Source organism: Sinohyriopsis cumingii, chromosome 3, assembly GCF_028554795.1.
Source record: "Sinohyriopsis cumingii isolate HCF-2022 chromosome 3, ASM2855479v2, whole genome shotgun sequence".
Taxonomy (NCBI): Eukaryota; Metazoa; Mollusca; class Bivalvia; order Unionida; family Unionidae; genus Sinohyriopsis; species Sinohyriopsis cumingii.
The window spans coordinates 36,475,581-36,494,892 of record NC_142963.1 but is presented as its reverse complement, the minus strand read 5'-3'; the positions used below and the strand labels follow the sequence as shown (position 1 = coordinate 36,494,892).

The window sequence follows — 19,312 nt, the reverse complement described above, 5'->3', positions numbered from 1 at the left end:
GCCGCCATGTATAGCCTATCGTGTGCTGAAAAATGGCGTTAAACCCCACCACCACCACCACCACCATTGTTTCCATAAAGAAAATATAAAATTAACTTTTCCTAAATCAGGCCATTATCAACACCAGAGGTCTCGGTAGGATTTTAAAACTAGGAGTCCAGGACTCCCATTGTGGTAAAAATAGGAGTCCCACCATCAAAAGTTGCAGTCCCTTCTTTCCTACAGAATCAACAGACGTGTGTGCATCTATTTTTAGATGAAGAGGTTTTCGTAATGTAATCACTTACTATAATATAGCATCATTACAACAGTCCATTGACAGGATCACAAATTTATGGTTTATTTATTTGTATACTTACTTGTAGTAATTTTAGGCAAATAAATAGTATCTGATTTGCTGTTTTTCCTGTATAGTTTAGACCTTAAGGCACATCTCGCGAATTCCACAGCATAGCATTGTCCCATACGTTTCTGACCTACATATTTTGCATTTTAAAGTTAAATCTTTAATAAAATAATACCTAGGCTTTGGTTTCAATGATTTGTATATTTTTTCTGAATATATTTGCCCGATGATTTAAGAAACAGACAATCTAATAAACTGGTACATCCCAGACTTAGCGAATTCCGCCATTATTTCCTGTTAGGCCTACTGGTTCACTTACAGTTTCAAACTAATTTTATGACGAAATATTGTATAAGAGGCAGTTAATATATATCCAGATCACAGATTCTGATCTTAAAACACAAGTTTATATGTTTTATCATCAAAGGATACCCTGCAGGAAATTGATAGTTGCTACTTTACTCGGAAAGGGGTTAATCAATCAGCTATCAAAACATAATGCTTGTGAATGGGCAAGAGTTTGTTTGTCAACGTAATTGATATAAAAACTAGACCTAGCTGCTGATGCCTTGATGAATACATTTTGCTACAACACTAGAACTAACCAGGCTAAGGCGAGGGGCATTTAAAAAAAATACGGTATAGTCGGTCAATGTACCTCTTAAATAATCACAGGGCAAAGTCGTTTTTGCTTTCCTAATAGAAGAAGAAGTTTACATTTTTAGGCGACTTGTCACACGCTTACAAATGGCATTTTGTCTAAGTATCCACATGTCTTGATTCTGAGGTCACGTGCACTGCTTTTTCCACTACATTCAGAAATGAACACAATAATGAAAGCTAAAGTTGTTTGTTTTGATGTACTTTTATAAATGACGACATGTACATCTCTGTGTCTTTCTACCTCTGAATTCAATCACTGTAAATATCAGTACATTTTACCACCCTGCCGCCAGTCAAAGCCTTTGAACTTGCCACTGAGCTATTGCATCATGTTCTTTTTTATGTACTCTTATAAAATGGAACATGTATGTATATCAAGGGGTCTTTCAGTCACTGAATTCTGTCATTGTAAATATCAGCACAGCTAACTGATCAACACATTTTCCAACAAAGCAGGAGGCTGAAGCAGGACTGGCAAGTCTTTGAATTTTACCTCACTCCTATTACATGTGTACAGAGCAATGGTTTCACAATTAGTACCAGAAAAGAAATAAGAGAGTGTGTTTTGTGTCTTTTGGATCACAAAACCCACCCTCTACCATTGAAGCTACCATGATTCCTAGCATTTGTTTACAAGTATGCCCATTACACTTTAAGTTGTGCTATTAGGTTGGTTTCTCAAGCAGTGTAAGTATTTAAGCCATCATCATTGTATGTAGCTGCATTTTGGTGTGGATGACATCACCTGACAAAGTCTGGTTACTGCGACTTGTCCACTTCAGCAACTTGAGTTAAACTTTTCATTTAGGACAGTTTCTCTGGAATCGGTTGCAGACTTTTGTAGTTTTTGCTACAGATATGTATCGAACAGTTTACCATTATCTTACTAAAAGTTGGTAACCTATATTTCACATTTTATATCAACTCATAGTAGGTAGTTGTGATCTAATTTTCATGCTTAAGCAACTTTAAGTTTACATTTAGATCAGTTTCTCAGGCATTGTTGGCTCTAGAGTCATGCAGCTGCATAAATAAATGCAGCTTGGTGGATACATAACTCCACCAAATTAGGCTACTGGGGCAGTATTTTATAGTTTAGTGAGTTTGCTTAAATTTTATGCTTGGGTCAGTTTCTTAAGTATTAATCATCAGATTCATGCAGCTTGGTATATAGAAGCATATTGGTCAAGTACAACCTATTGTAATATTTAGGTTACTAACCTACATAGCATGCTTCAGTGACATTTTACGCATAAGTCAGTTTCTCAGGTTTTATTGGTCACAGAGGCATGAAACTCTGTACATAAATGCATCATGCCAAGTACAACATCACCTACCACAATTAGGTCACTGATCTATATTTCACATCCATGTGACTGGTTAAGTTTACCATTTATATTAGTTCCTTATATACATTTGAATACAGGGTTGTACAAAAGGTGTTGTTGTGGCATTTGTTTTCTGTGGACACGTTTCTTGTTTCCTAATTTTGACTAAGTTTTGTACATGTCATCTCTGCAATTAATTTATCTTTGTATCATTGACAAGATTAATGTTATTACAAATGAATATCCTTGCTTGTTTTAATAATCTATCTTCAAGTCATACTTTTACATATATAAATTGCACTGGAGTGGGTTTTTAAATACATTCATAAACCTACATTATGCATCCTGTCATTTAATTTTCCAGTATCCAACAAAACCTGCCCCAACTGAAAATGGACTTCAGGAGACTTTGGTGGATAGGACTGCTGAATATTCTCGAACAGGACCAGAGGTCCATTCTCCATATAAAACAATAAAAGTCATTGTTCCCAGTCAAGAAAATGGGGAACAACCATATTCAAAGAATTTCACTATGTTTGTCAAAGACTCCAACCTAGCTTTAGATGTTACTGTAACTGACCATAAACAGAGATTTTCTATCCATTTACCATTCTTAAAGAATTTAGTAAATGTAAATGTTGACACAAACATTGCTGTAAGGAAGAATGGAAAGAGTGGGGAAACAAAAAGTAATGATGAACAAGTTAATCCACCGAAATATATTTCATCGGGAACTGTATATGGTTGGCGAGAACAGAAACTTGAACTGGATAAGCTACCTCACTACTATATGAGATTATCCAAAATACGACTCACTGGTAAGTTAAAATTCACTTAACAGTTGAATCTACTTTGGTTTCTTTGCTGTGCTTGTTTTGTCCATCATATAGGTTAATACATTATTACTCCTGATGATCGTTACAAAACTTGAATTTCATACTGGATTCTAATTGGGCCTACAGTGGTCAAGCTGGATTTGAATTTTAGGTAGATGTGACATCTCCGTTTGGACAGAGTAGGGAGAAGCAAGAGCTGAAGAGGGAGAAGTGGAAACAAAGCAAGAAATGTAATATATATAGATGCTTTCAGTAACCTAGTTATCTCCTTTATAAAGTATTTACTACATCCAGTAATAAAGCTGCTGGACAAGATGATCTGCTATCGTCACAAATGAATCTGCCTTTGCCAAGTTTTTTGTATTTAGTTACGTTAACCACGATGCAGTGCTGAACGATTTTTATCCCCTCTCACCTCTTACAGTATACAGTTACTCTAATGTAAAAGGACTGGGCAAATACATATGTATACAGTAACAATAATCTTATACAACTGCTATACCTTACACCATTTTTTCTTTCTGTTTGTATGTAATAAAAAAAAAGTCAATAAAAAAATTTAAACACAAATTAAAATAGATAACATGACCAGTCCTACAAAAACACGATGTAGCATGATTATAACAATATGGCATACACATATAACACACAGAGGACATCAAAATGATCCTTAGCCAGTATCAGTACAATTTACGGACCATGATATAGAAACCAGCTGCAAGACCTTGTATCTAAGGAGGGAAATATGTCATACAGGTTATACCAGGAAAGAAAACAAAGGGACCAGCTCGAAGGGCCTTGTAAATGTGTCCCACCATTAAAGAAATTAGCAAAGAGCAACCCCTGAACAAAAATAATAACTACTTTTTTCTTCCAAATTCTTTTTGATCTTGTACAGAAAAATGAAAAACGTACACAATGGGGGATACAGAATCACAAAATCCTTTAAAATTTTAGATGGGTGTAGGGAGGGGCACATCAAAGGCCAGTTGCTTAACATAGCTAAAGGATGGATAAGCGCCCACAAAAAAAATGGTATACAGTTCTCTGTAAAAGAACTTGATTAACGGTCTAGTTGTTGCGGACAAAAGGAAGAAAATGGAAATAAAATAATCAATGGGAATTTTTGTTTTTAATGTTTTCATTATAAAAAAATCAAAAGTTTATGATCATCAGATGCATACATATCTGTTTGATTTGCACAACAGAAAATAGAATTTTCAAAACTGATACTAATGTATGAAACATGTACATTTAAGAAAGTATGCAATCGTCGTATTATTGTTTCGTTTGATACATTTTTGGTTTTGTGCATGATCATCTTTTCTGACTTAGATGTTTTAGAGTCTTGACAGAGAAAAATCTTTAGATTTAAAAATGCATATTTTATAATCTAAAATATAGTTAAATTCCATTCAGTAATGGTCATATGTGGACCTTGAAAAAAATAAATTTCATCCTGTAAAAACCCTTGAAATGACCTGGAAATTTATCTTTAGAAAAGCTTGGGAACCTTATCATCAGATGCATATTCAAAGCATTATACATAATATAGAACATATCATAAATGAAGGTTCATAATTGACTTAAATAAAATTCTACCTTCAGCATTGATTTTAAATTTACTTTGTTTTTTAAACATATTTGTATGTGTTATTTTTGTTGATTTGCCAAGGAACTATGTTTCATTTTTTTTACTATTTTCAAATTATATTCCTCTTCTGCATTTTTTTCCATATTTCAGTTACAAGTATCTGCACAGGTTATACACATACCTTTAGATATATGATTGTATCCATTGTGCCTAAGAATTATTCATTAATTACTTTATTGCACTTTTATTTAGGGCAGTTAATTGGAAAGTTTGTCCCAAGGCAAGAAATATAATTTCAGTTCATTCTGTGTTGCAATTGATAAATGTTGACCATTGGCAATATGCATTGGAAACACTTCTGGTTCAATCTCCATACACCAAAGCATTCGGAAAGAAAGAGCAGATAATGAAGTTACAGAAGAGGGATGCATGTATGTGTGTGTTTATTTTTGTTTGCTTATTTGAATTATGTCCTCTATTTCTCAATATGCATTTAACACTGGTTTTAAGCAATTCTTGATTTTCAAGTTGAAAAAATCTGGGTTAAATATTTATTATCAACACATTTTTTACATGTATAAAAATTATTATATTCATACCCATTGTTGTTGTATTTGAAAGTGTGTATGTTTTGTTGGAGAGATTCATGCAGTGTATTTTGTCCATATGACTTTAAAAGGCCACAGATGAAACTATACATTGTATTTAATTTTACCTGATAGGAGTAACGAGATAAGTCTTGTAATTGCATGTTGGTAAAATTGCTTAATTAGCTACCGCTGAAACATTTTTTGTACTCTAAATGTTCACTATAAAATGGCAGTCAAAATGATTTCTAAATTTTTTTTGGTTAAATAACCCCTATAACATTTATGCTGGAACAATTGCACAAGTGGCCACAACTTATGACTCAAAAAGACGACATGTCCCAGAACATACAGTGAACCAAAAAATTAATTTAAAAATTAATTTATGGTGATCCAACAAATAAGGCTTCCCAGGATATACGATAAATACGGTAGTTATCAATGAGGTATTTATTGAAAAAAGGGATTATATTGCAAAGTTATGAACTTTTCTGTACTTGTAATGCAAATACATGCAGGTGGATTGTCAAAATTTGGCAAGATGTTCTACCATAGCTGTTCCTTGTTTTTTACAATCATTAACAAGCAGTTTGATTGTGGACTTCACCACTGTTTGGATAGTCTCCTTAACCTTGAGTAAACAGCCTCTTTTGAACAGTCTTGATATCCCTGGACCCTGTGTGTGTGTGGGTGCATGATTGTGTGTCTGTGTGTACAGCTCTGTACACATTATGCGTGAATGAATGTAAATTCTTCTTATGCATGAACTCTATATGGATGCACATATAAAACATTTTGGACATTTTTCACACCTGATATTTTGCTGATTTTCCTGTTTAATTCTTCTAACATTAATTTAAAACTGGTGTATGTCTTTTCAAATTTTAGTTCTATGTTTACTTTCTTGCAAGAAGAAAAATATTACCATGTCAGCTTGAAACTCAATGCCATATGACCTGGCTTATTTGAAGTTCAAGGTTTCAGTAATACAAAGTTCATAAAGATAAAATTCTATGGTGTATATCTATATTTATAAGGCACCATCCTTACTTTTCAAGTCATTTAATGCAGCTCTGGGGACAAATGCAAAAATATGGTATGATTTTCTACAAAAATGAATTTTGAGACATTTCCTGATTTTTTTAATGACTGAATATATGGGAGCTTAAGGGTTAAATAGCATGTATTTAAAAATAATGAGATATTATTGAGTTGACACAGAAATGAGGCTAATGATAAGCTCATAGAGTGGGGAAGCATTATGTACTGGAACAAATACATTTGTACTAATTTGTCTTTGTGTAGTTTTTTGTATTATATACCATATATCTCAGAAACCCATCTTAAACATAATAAGAAACCCATGCCAATTTACTCTTCATATTGACAATGTATCAAAACTCATATCTTCGGTCGGCGAAGTAATAAAACCATGCTATATACGTTGAACAAGTGTCACATGCTGTATAGTTTACAGATACTGTATTATCTCTCATATGAAATTTTTAGAAATAAGTCAAAATTTTATGGTCAATCATAAGGAATATCTTTCTCTGAATTGTTAATAAAATAATTTAATCTTTTCCTCCCCCCCCCATGATGCGTAAACAAAATGGCTTTTGTCGCTAACATTTTGAACATTCTTAATTAATCTCTTTACCCATTATCAACATTCAGCCATTATTAATGTACAATGTGTATTCACTCCTTTTTTTGTGAAAAATGATCAACAAATAATAGAAAAATCTGGGGCGATTCTGGCATGAATACGATAGAAAATTTGTGGTAAACATACACATGTGCAAAGCATTTTAAAAGAAAATGAAAATAGGTGTCAGAGGTAATCATCCAAACCTGATGGAAATATTTGCTTCATTTGTACATTGTTTCAAAACAAAAGTTTTATAAGTCTTATCATTGACTGTTATGCATAATTTAGGATATATACTTTTAGGCAATATGCATGATAGGAACTTTTTTACCAGTACATTTATAATGAGACTGCAAAGAAGCAAAGTGAATGTGTTACCACTGTAATACCCAAACCATGCATTTAACCTGTTTATTCTAATGTATATACTGCTTGCAGGTTTAGTGGTACTGACTACAATGGCAGGCTATGGAATGGCACCAGGTCCTTTCGAATGGGAAACATTATTGATGTGTACTCTAGGGACAGCATTGACATCCTGCTCAGCAAATTCTATCAATCAGGTAAAAATATGGTATTTTTGTGTGTGTTGCATGTTGGGATATTGTCATGTTCCATGAGCACATTTCTGGTTTTCTTGTTTAGAAAGTGTAAATTTAACACATTTTAAACAGTAAAGAATTGTTCTGGCTTTTGTCCTGCAGTGAATTTTTGTACAGTATGTCATCCCAACTTTAATTTACTGAATTGTCGAATATGAAATTTATCTATAAAATTTTGTCTGTGCTGTAATAAGATAAGGCTTTGATTGACATGTTAGGAATTATCTTTACCCAAACATTATTGTACAGATTGTAATAATTGAGAGAAGTAAATAGAGTGCAGTAATATAGTCATTTTAGTGATTTTACAATAGGGCCTAACCGGAAATCACCTCGGACATTTGCCTCGGCCGAATATCCCGTTTTTCGGTACTATTCAGAAGTATTTGCCTTGGCAAATAATACGTGCACAAATGGTTACAAGTAAAATAATTCAATAAATATCGAACTTTTAAAAAAAAGTTTTTTTAATACATAATAATTTAGTTAAAAATAAATTACAATTACACAAACAGTTAACATTCCATGGGACTTCATGAATCATGATTGATGATAATTTATTTAACTCAATTTCCTTTAGTAATTTCACTAGCATTCCCCAGGTGGCATAACTTTTCTGCTTCCGGTAAATATTTGAGTGTAGAGATGCCATTTGTAAAAAATATCTTAACAAAATTTAATTATTACATGTTCAAAATAAAATTAATAAATAATAAATATATTTATTAAAATACTCATCAAAAAATGTCTACTCCGAAATTAAGTAGCAAGATTTGGAACTTTTTCACTATAAATGCTGTGAACGAATCGAAGGCAAATTGTGATGTCTGCAATGAAAGGCTAACATGAGGTGGCAAAAATGCTCGTTCATATGGAACTTCAGCTCTAATAAATCACCTTTGATCCTTCCATCACTCTGAGTATGACAAATACACCAGATCCACAGAGAGCCACAAAAGAAAGAGAGATGATGAAGAAGATTTAAAGAGGAAACACTCAAAGCAAGGTAACCTCGATTACTTATAGAGAAAATGACACCATTCGGACAAAATGATCCACGCAAGCATGCAATAACTAAATCAGGAGGAGAAATGATAGCAGTTGATATGCAACCGTGTTGTTTGGTTGAAGATATTGGCTTCACTCGACTCATGAAGGTGCTGGAACCACGATATAAGCTTCCTTCGGCCATGCTCTTTTCTCGTACTATAATACCCGACATGTATTTGTCAGTGAAAGCCATCATTCAAGAAAGGGTTGACAAAGCACTATATGTAAGCTTCACAAGCGATGCATGGACTAGTGATAATAATTTACATGCATTTTTAAGTCTAACTTCTCACTGGATAGACAGCAACTGGGAGAGACAATACGCATTTTTGCAGCTTCGTTTGTTAGAAGGGTCGCATACAGGAGAAATGCTTGCTGCTGAACTTTTGTCCATTATGGAAGAGTGGAAAGTAGTGGGTGACAGGAGGGGAATTTTGGTAAGAGACAGTGGCTCAAATATGGTAAAAGCAGCACGTGTAGCTAAGATATCTGACTTAGGATGTTACATTCATACTCTGCAATTAGTAGTTGGTGAAAGTCTCAACATGCAAAGGGCAGTTAAAGACGCAATCGCAGTTGCACATGAAATTGTCGTTCATTCTAGACACTCTAGTAAAGCAACAGACCATTTGAAAAGAATTCAGGAATCATTAAATTTCAATAGGACCGATGACATACTTGACGTTACAGATCAACTTCTTCCTGCTCATCGACTCATACAGGATGTATCGACCAGGTGGAATAGTACCTACTATATGCTAGAAAGGTTGCTGGAACAAAAGCGCGCGATTGGTATATACAGCCAGGAAGCAGACTTCAAATCTTTAACCGCCAATCAGTGGAGCCTTGTGGAGAAGGTTTTAAACACTCAAACCATTTGAAGAGCAGACTAAGCAAGCCAGTTTGGCTTCCTCGCATGCCGGAATGATTATTCAGAGTGTTCACCTACTGGAATGATATCTACAAAGAACAAAAAATCCTGGCGATGACACTGGGATTCAGACTATGCGTACGGAGATATACACTGATCTGCATGCTCGATTCCAGCACCTTATGACCAGTAAAACTTGTGTTGTTGCCACAGTGCTGGATGCAACTTACAAACTGAGATTTTTTGGCAATGATGAGAAAACAAAAGCCAGGCAGATTCCGCTCGAAGTAGCTGTGAAAGAGATTCGCACACGCCGATCTGCAACTGCAACAGTGACTTCAGCAACACAATGTACTTCAGAGCAGTTGGATTCCGAGGTAGTTGCTGCTGATTCGGATATGAAACATTGTGCTTCTTCTGTTCTCGATGATTATTGGGAAGATTTTGATGACCAGCAGCAAGAGCACACTGCAGGTTTTGATTCAACAACGGATGAAGCTGTCTGCCTCAAGGAGCTGGATGCTTATTTGGCTGAACCAGTTCAGCCATGCATTACTCCTCCGTTAGATTCCATAGAATACTGGAAGCAAAATCAATACAAATATCCTATTTTGGCAGATTGTGCTAAGTCATTTCTTGCAACACCTGCTTCCAGTGTCGAAAGCGAACGTTCATTCAGCAGTGCAAGTGACATTTGCGAGGATAAACATTCAAGCTTGGCGCCACACAAACTGGAACAGCTGTTGTTCTTGAAGAATAACTTGAGCGTGGTTAATTTCGATTACCAACAGTAACAAAATTGAGACGACTAAATTACCAATTTTTTTGGAAATTTATTGCATTTACTAAAATATTACGTTATATTATGATTTTATTGTCATTTTTGAGTAGCTATAAGACTTTAATTATTATGTTACTTAGTATACTTACCGTCTCGGTAATAGTCGGTATTTCGTTCGACAGTCTTTGCAAAAGTAGTACAGTGTATTTGTAGTATAAGTAATGCTACTGTGTTAGTTATTGCACATTTACTGATTTTACTCCTAAATATTCTAGACTATAGAGTCTGAAACTATGTAATACTTAGTACTTCATTTTTATTCTTTATTTCCGAATTTTGATTGCATGTATATAATTTTTTCATTACTTCGTATAGTCATTCAAATAAAAAAACATAATGTACAATTGTTGTGCAATGTGTTACTTACGTTTATAATGAGTCATGTTGTCGATTGAACTTTACTGTAGGTCGGTCTTGATGGATTTCTAAAATTCTAAATGGATTTGCCTCGTATATAAGGTGACCCCCAGACTTTTCCCATGGTTTCAGACTAAAATTTTTCGTCTTATAGGCTATATATACGGTACACAAAAAGTTTAAGCTTCGCATACGATAATGAAACAAACAGTACTCTCCAGAGTCGCACCTACTACTTGTTTCGTGTCTGGATCTGGCAAATAGTACATCCAAATACTCGGATTTGGTACTCAGTGAAAATTATCTACTCGGTTAGGCCCTATTTTACAATTTAACCTTTGTCAGTAGAAGCTTTTGTCTGTACATAATCATCAGTGCTTTGCTTGTGAACTTTTCTCTCTGTTATCTCTTTCAGTTTCTTGAGGTTCCTTTTGACTCGCAGATGAATCGGACAAAGAACAGGGTTCTTGTTTGTGGAATTTTAAGGTAGGCCTAATATATGTAGTATATTTGATATAATGCTATTTCACTTTTCAAGTGTGCAGTTTTCATCACTCTAAGGCATTAATGATACAAGCAATTGTCTTGTGTTCAAAGTATACAAGAGTTTCAAAGTCTCAAGAGGATACATAGGGATTTGTTCTATGGAAGTATTAAATGAAAATGGAAATGCTCGACACCCATTCTGTTGAGATGGATATTTAAGGAAATTTTGTTCCTTTTCTTTAGTAGTTCCGTTGGTGTAATTCCCCTCTTGTGCTGGACAAGGTTGTAGTGTCTGTAAGTCTTGATGTCTTGCATGAATTTCTCCACCAACCACATCAGCCATCTGTGCATTCTGCCACCATGCAGATCCTGATTAGTCCGTCCAGCTCCCAGTAGTCTGTCCAGCCTTCTAACCATCCTATTGACACTTTTGATCAGAGGAGATCTTGCTCCTTCCCTTTGGCAGGCCAGTTAGCTTGAATTCCCCCCAGATGTTGGAATAGGACCAGAGTGCATGGAAATTGCATTTGTTTTGGTTCTGATTTTTGACGAAATTGTGCTTGCCATCTGCTTCAGTCCTGCTTTCGTTGCTGTCTGGCCAGCCAGTTGATTGTAGTATATCATTGCTAATGAAATTTACATGTTTTTCGTCTGCGTCTACATCGCTAAGTCATCTGAATTAGATAATCAATAAAAACTAATTGCTGCCTACATAAATATCAGTGCCTTTACCTAAATTACTGAATCTTTCATAGTTGTGATTCTAATCGTGAAAACTTCGTAAGTACTAAATGAAATCCTGCCTATGAACTGTTAAGCAATGTAGTGTATGTTACGTTTAACAGCAGTTTTAACCATTTTACATTTTTGGTACACATTTATTATATGTGGAAAAATTTAAGAGTAAAGTCCAATTGTTATAGCTGTGTAATTATTTTTAATAGAAGACTTTTTTATGTGCTTTAAAATCGAGAGAGAACTTGTTCTCCGTCATGTCAGTATGGCCGCTTGACCAACCGTAGCTGCTATTTCCCATACTCGAAATTTACAAGGTTTTCGTGTGCATCTACGTCACTAAGTCATCTGAATTTGATTATTTATAAAAACTAATTGCTGCCTACATCAGTATCAGAGCCTTTACCAAAGTTATTTAATCTTTCATGGTTGTGATTCTAATCGTGAAAACTTCGTATGTACTGAATGAAATCCGCGACCGCCATTTTGGAGAGTGGAGATTACAACCCAGTTACTTTAAATAGCAGATATCGACCAGTGCATAAATAGCGACCACGTGATCTGATGCAATTGTCATTCGCAGAAATGAATGTAGTATCTAATAGGAGGGTTTTCCCCGAAGGTGGCACTATGAAAACCAGCTCAAAATGGCTGATGTTTACAGCAGGCGTCAAAAGGCGCTTCCATGTGAATGGAGTAGAGGTGTCCAAAGACACTTGCATGAGGTGAAGGGTTAACAGACCTTGATAATATTTGACAGAGAGCATTATGTCCAGAAGACCTTTCAAATTTTTACAAATGCTGCTAAAATGCCATCAAATTTGACTGCTGTTACTTCAAAATGAAAACAACTTAAACGACATCTCCAAAACAGCTGAATGAAATTTGACTAAACTTAAGTAGCATCTGGGCATGAAGGTGCTTCAAAGTTTTACAACTGATGTTGATCTGCAAACAAAGACTGTTCAACACAATTTGGCCAAATTTTGCAGAAATTTCCTGGCACAGATGAGTTTCAAGTTTTTACAGCTGATTTTGATCTGCCTTCAGATCTGGCCACCATTGCTGAGAATAGAAAAACTTTCAATGACTACATCTCCAAAACTGCTGAACAGAGTTTGATTTCGTTGACTGAAAGTATTATGGCATGAAGACATTTCAGATTTATATAAATGATGCTGGTCTTCCAGAATTAAGTAAAACCCATTCTGAAACTGATAAAAGCCTGATTACTAAATTTGCGACCAGAAAAAAAAATAGTTTTTGGCAAATGCATGCATAAAAAATAATATGCATTTCAACAATTGGCAGACTAATTGGCTAACCTTTTCAGACATTAAAATTAAAAGATGGTTACCAGTGCTGATGAAAATAATGTTTAAGGAATCATTCACATAGAAGAGTTTGTATTTTAAGAGACAATAAGTAATTATTAATATCATTGCTCTTCTTTTATTGGCCAGATCTTTTACAGAATTTTAACATGTTTACTTTTTATATTTTATGTAAACTTTTTTCATAATGGATCATCTAACATTTTGTGCAGTTCTTCATTTTGACATTTTAGAACTTAATATTAATTTAATAGTACCATAAGGCCATTATCAAATTATTATGCTTTTGTGCTCTTATATACTAATACATACATACATACATTTTTTACAGTCCTTTACATGCCCTGTCCTTTGCTGCTTTCTCAGGAACAATGGGTTTAATAATTTTGACATTAGAAGTAAATCCAATGACTGCAATGCTAGGAGCTTTCACTCTTGGCCTGTACACTATGGTATACACCCCAATGAAGAGACTGAGTGTGGCAAACACTTGGGTTGGCTCAGTTGTTGGAGCTATACCACCTGTAATGGGATGGACCGCTTGCACAGGAGTCCTGGAACCAGGTAAGATTAACCAGAAATGATTTTTCTCCATTTTAAAGCAGAAATCCACTTTACTCCTGACTTGAATCAGATTTTTCTTGATATAGTCCGTTTTTTATATCATCTCTAATCCTTTATTTTTAAAACGGTCTGTCTGGTCCCATTCCGCAATGACCCTTGTAAATTATTCATTCCATATGTATGTTAGCACACAACTCTCGTAAAGAGTATTCTGATTGGTCAAAGGTTTAAATTCATCCATTGAATCTTTGTGTAATGGAAACTGATGGCAGTGGATAGAAGAAGCATGCTTGCAAAACATGACATCCTGAGTTGTTGAGAGAGACCATGACACAAAAAGTTTAGATAAATGTTTAAAAGAACGTATGGGAATGGCTGGAGCAAAAAGTTGATGGAAATTTAGTTGGTCAGTTTATGAGAAAACTGAATGCTAGATGCCTGGCATTTTGTGACCTCTGCAAGAAAGATCTAAATTACAGTAATTGTGGTTGGAATAGGTTGGAACAGTACCTACAAAAGAAGCTGCATACAAAAAAGAAGGCATCTTTAAAAAGTGCATTTAATTACTGTATGAAGAAAGATTTCTTGCATAAGAGAACAGATGTAGCCCTATGTCAGAATATGCACACTGCATGTTGCCAATACAAGCACCAGCTTGAAAGGAAAAAGGCTGTCATTGAGAAGGAAAACAAATGATTGTACATAGAACCAGAAAAGTCATTGGTGACAAAAAGAAAAGTTAAAGAAATTTTTGCCAAAGCCACAAAAAGAGCTCGATTGGCATATCAACAAGTTGTGTCCATTGGAGAAAAAGACAAGTGAATGTATGGGATTCTTTGTATATAGTTGATGCACTTGGGTGTTTATTTTACAGATTTGTTATGAAAAGAGAGAAGTATAATATATTTGCTGCAAAAATTAACAAATTATTGTGACTTAATTATGATGTGAACACTGACGTGCACATGAAATAACTTGAGCATCAGTAGTATTGGAGAACAAATTCATGTGATTATAAATATTGTGAAATTAAAGTTGAACATTTTTTGTAAGTTTATTAGTTTTTCAAATGATTATTTTAGTTTATTTTATGATCATAAGTTGCACCAGGAGCAGTTTTTTATGAGTGTAAAATGCGTTTTTGGTCAGGGCCTTTGGCCCCCTGCACCACTACATCGGGGGCACTGCCCCTCAAGGCCCCATTTGGAGAGAACCCTCAAATCCCCTTAAATTTTTTCAGCTTTTTTTATGGAAGACCAAAATCATGTCTGATTAACCCACAAGTAACTCTTACTGCAGCCATGACGCAGCAACATTTCTATTTAATAATTTCTTGCAAATGGTATTTGGTAAGTGGGATTCAAAACAATACAAAGGTAATTTTAGCATCAAGTTTTAGTGTGTTGCGTTTTCAAACCCCATGCTAACAGAATTGGGAGAGAAGCATTATGTTACATCAGCATACATTTGCACTTTTATGTCTTTATATATTTATAATTTTGATCAGCTTTACCAGTCAGTATTTTTTACAATTACACCTCTCCCTCGATAACTTGCACACAACGGAGTCCACAAACTTAGACCGCACTGTAAGCAAGGCACGAGTTACCAAGGGACCTACAAAAATTGAGAAAAAAACGGGGGAAGCGGCGTTAGGGAACTGGGCTGTTTATTGACTGCATCCTCTTTTTACAATCACATCAGTAATAATTTTTAATAATGCACTTTTTCGAATAAGTTGTTCGTTATTCTGTTTAAATAAAAAAATTTCAAAATATCCAAAATATGAAAGATCGTTCCAACTGGTTTCAGCAACCATCACATGTACGTGGAAAAAAATCAGTGTATTACGTCACTGCTTTTTGTTTTCTTGATGAGTATGGTTCCCATAGTGGTGTTTAATATTATCCTTCTAAATCGGGGGTCCACAGAGCAGGGAACTAGACTAACTGCTGATACACCAACAAAGATTCCTTTTTTTTTTCAAAAACCTGCAACATTTATATCGTGAGACAATCGTCTACATTGAAACTCAACGTTTGTGTTGCTCAATTAGTACAATATTGATGACGTGATTTCGTTGGAATTAATAAATGAAATTTCCTATCATCCTTGAGTATATCTCTAAGAGTGCCAGTTCAAGAATTCTCTGAAACTCGCTTGCCCACAATGGTCCCTATCTGTGAAATCAAGTTCTTTATTTTACGAAGTATTCATTTCACTTGGCTGCCTTGTTATCTTTGATCACAGTTATGAAAGAGTCAGTTAATTTAAGGTAGTTTATGTTACATACACAATAACATTTATAAGTGTTCAGTTGATCAAATGTAGTGAGTTCACCCGACTTACGACCGTGGCCACTACATTTTAAGTTTGTAGGATTTTCGTGCCTTTTAACTTTTCTTTTATTCCACCTCATTTATTTGATTCAAAAGACATAATTAACGTGATAATACCAAGGAGTCCAGCTTTTAATTAGTGCAAAAATACAACAAATACTCCCAGAAGTCAGTTATCAGAACACGGTCGGTACACTTAATTAGGTTCTCAGAGAAACGCTCGCTGACATAGCTGTTACTGTAGATTGGTGCATTTTATGTTACATTTAATTACAAGAGAACACATTGCATTTATGATGATTACACTTAAAAGAAACTAAAAGATAGAACTACAACACAAATTTCAGTTGATAAAAATTTATTTAATTTGTATTTATTTAAAGTACTGCCTCCACTCGGCATGAGTGACATTTTCATTGATCGAAATTTCCTTACATATCATTAATTGTGGTGTACTATGAATGTCGTTTTGAAAGAAAATGTAAAAAAATTTATGATCTATTTTAAAGCTGTACCGATTAATCAGCCATACTCATAATCGGGCCAATTATTGGAATAATCGGTATCGGCAGAAATAATCGGTGCCAATGTAAACAAATTTCCAAAATATAAATTTAATCATAACATTCATCTTGACGTGGCTTGAATTTTAAATCAGAATTAAATAATGAAAATTAAGGAATAAACTTCTGATTTGGGGGTTAATTGAAAGACACTATTTTCTTGAAAGTAAATACTTTTTAACACGCTTGCTGTAAACTACCGCTGATTATCTGCTCACAACAAATTTTCAATACCATGCATGCACTCACCCCAATCACAGCAGCCAACCAGCCAATGATGCCTCGTGTGGCTGTTGAACTTCCAGCATACACATTACAGGGATGGTCCTGGCTTTTAAAAAGTTATCGCCAAAAAATATCACCAATCTCAATATTTTGTTGCCAGTTTTCAAAAAATGTTGCCAGAATAAGTAGTGAATATTTTTCCAAGACTATTAATGTAATAGGCAATGAAAATTGAAAAAGATGGGATAGTTATTACTTTAGTGACAACAAGCAATACAGCCATAATATTACAAAATAAATCATTACATGACTGTTTTGCACTACTTCCATGGTCTTTGCATTGCACATCACTGGTAGTGCATAGATCTAACTGTTGTCACCTGAAATAAATGCATTATCAAATGTAAAATATCTGCTTTCCTACAACAGTCTCTCTGTTTTTAATAGAAACTTCAGGTATTAAGCAAATCTGTATTATGTATATTATTTTCCACTTAATAGTTTTGTAAGAAACTTTATTTAGATAATGACATTTTAATACTAAAACCCTATGATCTTACTTTGCCATGTAAGATAAGTGACGTATAATGCGACCGTCGATTTCACGCATTCAGGAATTAAATGGTCCCCCCCCCCTTATGGCTAGCTTCACAAAGTACATCTCTGTCAACCAGGAGTTCAGAGATTTATTTTTTGCCGTGCTTTACATGCTTTGGTTGTTAGTGAATTGCTATATAAATCCCAGGAATGATCACTGAATGCTGTAGATTTTTTCTTTACAAGCAGATTATGATCTCCATTCCCAGCAATGAAACTTACACTAGCCAACTTGACCTGGCATTACTGTACCATATATATAAGCATTGATTACCATCATTAAATTAAAAGAAGGAATGAAGAAACATATCACAGAGCATATGTGCCCCCATATAATTAATTCGGAATAAATATGTTATTTAGTAAAGAGTTTTATTTGCATATATGAGTTAACAATAAGAAATAAGGTGGGATATAAGATGTGGGAAATAGTTATCACATGTATGGTAGCTTGAGACCACATTTGAACTGTTAACATAAATCCGCACCCATTTTAGGCATTGTTAGTTATAAAAAAAATAGGACATGGTTTACTTGTCAATCAAATGCTAATGCTTTTGCTAACTGTAGAACAGGCGGTTTCTTGAAATAATTGGTATCCGCAATTTTAATAATCGGTAAAAGGTGACATTGGTACAGCTTTAACTTATTTTTAAACTTGATATTTCATATTGTTGATAAAAATGTCCAGGTCCTATCTACCGTTTTCAACAATAAAACAAAAGATACATCAAAGTCTCTGTTACCAATTTTGATTGCGATTTTCTTCATGTTCAACAAATAGGGATCAATTTTTCCCAGAAATTAGGTCATTCTGGTATAATTTGGCATGGAAATGGAAATTCAATATAATATTAATTGCTTCCTTTGTTTGGTCATACACAAGCCCATATCTATATGCTGCAGTATCATTTATTTTAATTGGGCTCAATTTTCATGGTTTTGTATATTAGTAGGTATTTAATTTCATGGTTTAACCTCAACAAATACCCAAATAAAGAATACAAAAGAATAAAACTATGCCGATGCAAAACGGCAGTCATTTTAATGTTTAAAGCAATACTACCACCTGTATGAGCACAAATCAAAGACCTGGTAAGTTATCAGCCAAAGCCGATGCAGCCAACAACACTAAAACAATGCTTCCATCTCTATGAGCACAAATAAAACACCTGTCAAGATTAATCACTTTAGCCAGTTTTCATTTGAGTGCTCAACATAAAAGGAAACCGACGCAGCCAACAACACTTGGTCATTTGGTTATTAAAGAAGAATTAAAGTCACACTTCCTTGAGTGGTATTCTAAACATGTCATGGATGCCATTATGGAAATATTACAGATAAAGATGTTACTGGTGACGATCAGAGCACAGTATTAGTAAACCTTGCAACCTCATTAATCAAGCCAGTTTACGCAGAATGAATAATTGCAGCTCACGCGACAATGAGTGAAAGATTGGACCTAATTATCAGTGGTTTTGACAAAGCTGGGCTTGTTTAATTCAGCAATTTGGCGATTATTTACCCGAGAAGCATTTGTACCTCACATATTGATTTAAGGCAGTGAGTGTAAAATTACAGCTATTGGATACCATATCGAACGTGTGTTGAAACAATATAAAATGATTTATAATTCTTGTTACAAAAGGTTAAAAAAAAAACTCATGTAAAAGCTAATATTTAATTACCAGCTTACAGTATTGACCTTGATTTATCAAATATTAGTAGCTGTGTTAATCTCAA

The 19,312-nt window shown here is 34.4% G+C and overlaps 1 protein-coding gene across 1 annotated transcript in view; it reads left to right on the top strand.

Annotated features, from left to right (window-relative positions):
* Nucleotides 1-19,312, top strand: part of LOC149802691 (protoheme IX farnesyltransferase, mitochondrial-like) — a 30,271-nt gene that overhangs the window by 3,292 nt on the left and 7,667 nt on the right. The window contains exons 2-5 of the mRNA XM_089952070.1: nt 2,702-3,155; nt 7,444-7,568; nt 11,142-11,212; nt 13,613-13,845. Coding sequence (XP_089808196.1) covers nt 2,702-3,155; nt 7,444-7,568; nt 11,142-11,212; nt 13,613-13,845 — 883 coding nt within the window. The remainder of the gene's footprint in view (nt 1-2,701; nt 3,156-7,443; nt 7,569-11,141; nt 11,213-13,612; nt 13,846-19,312) is intronic.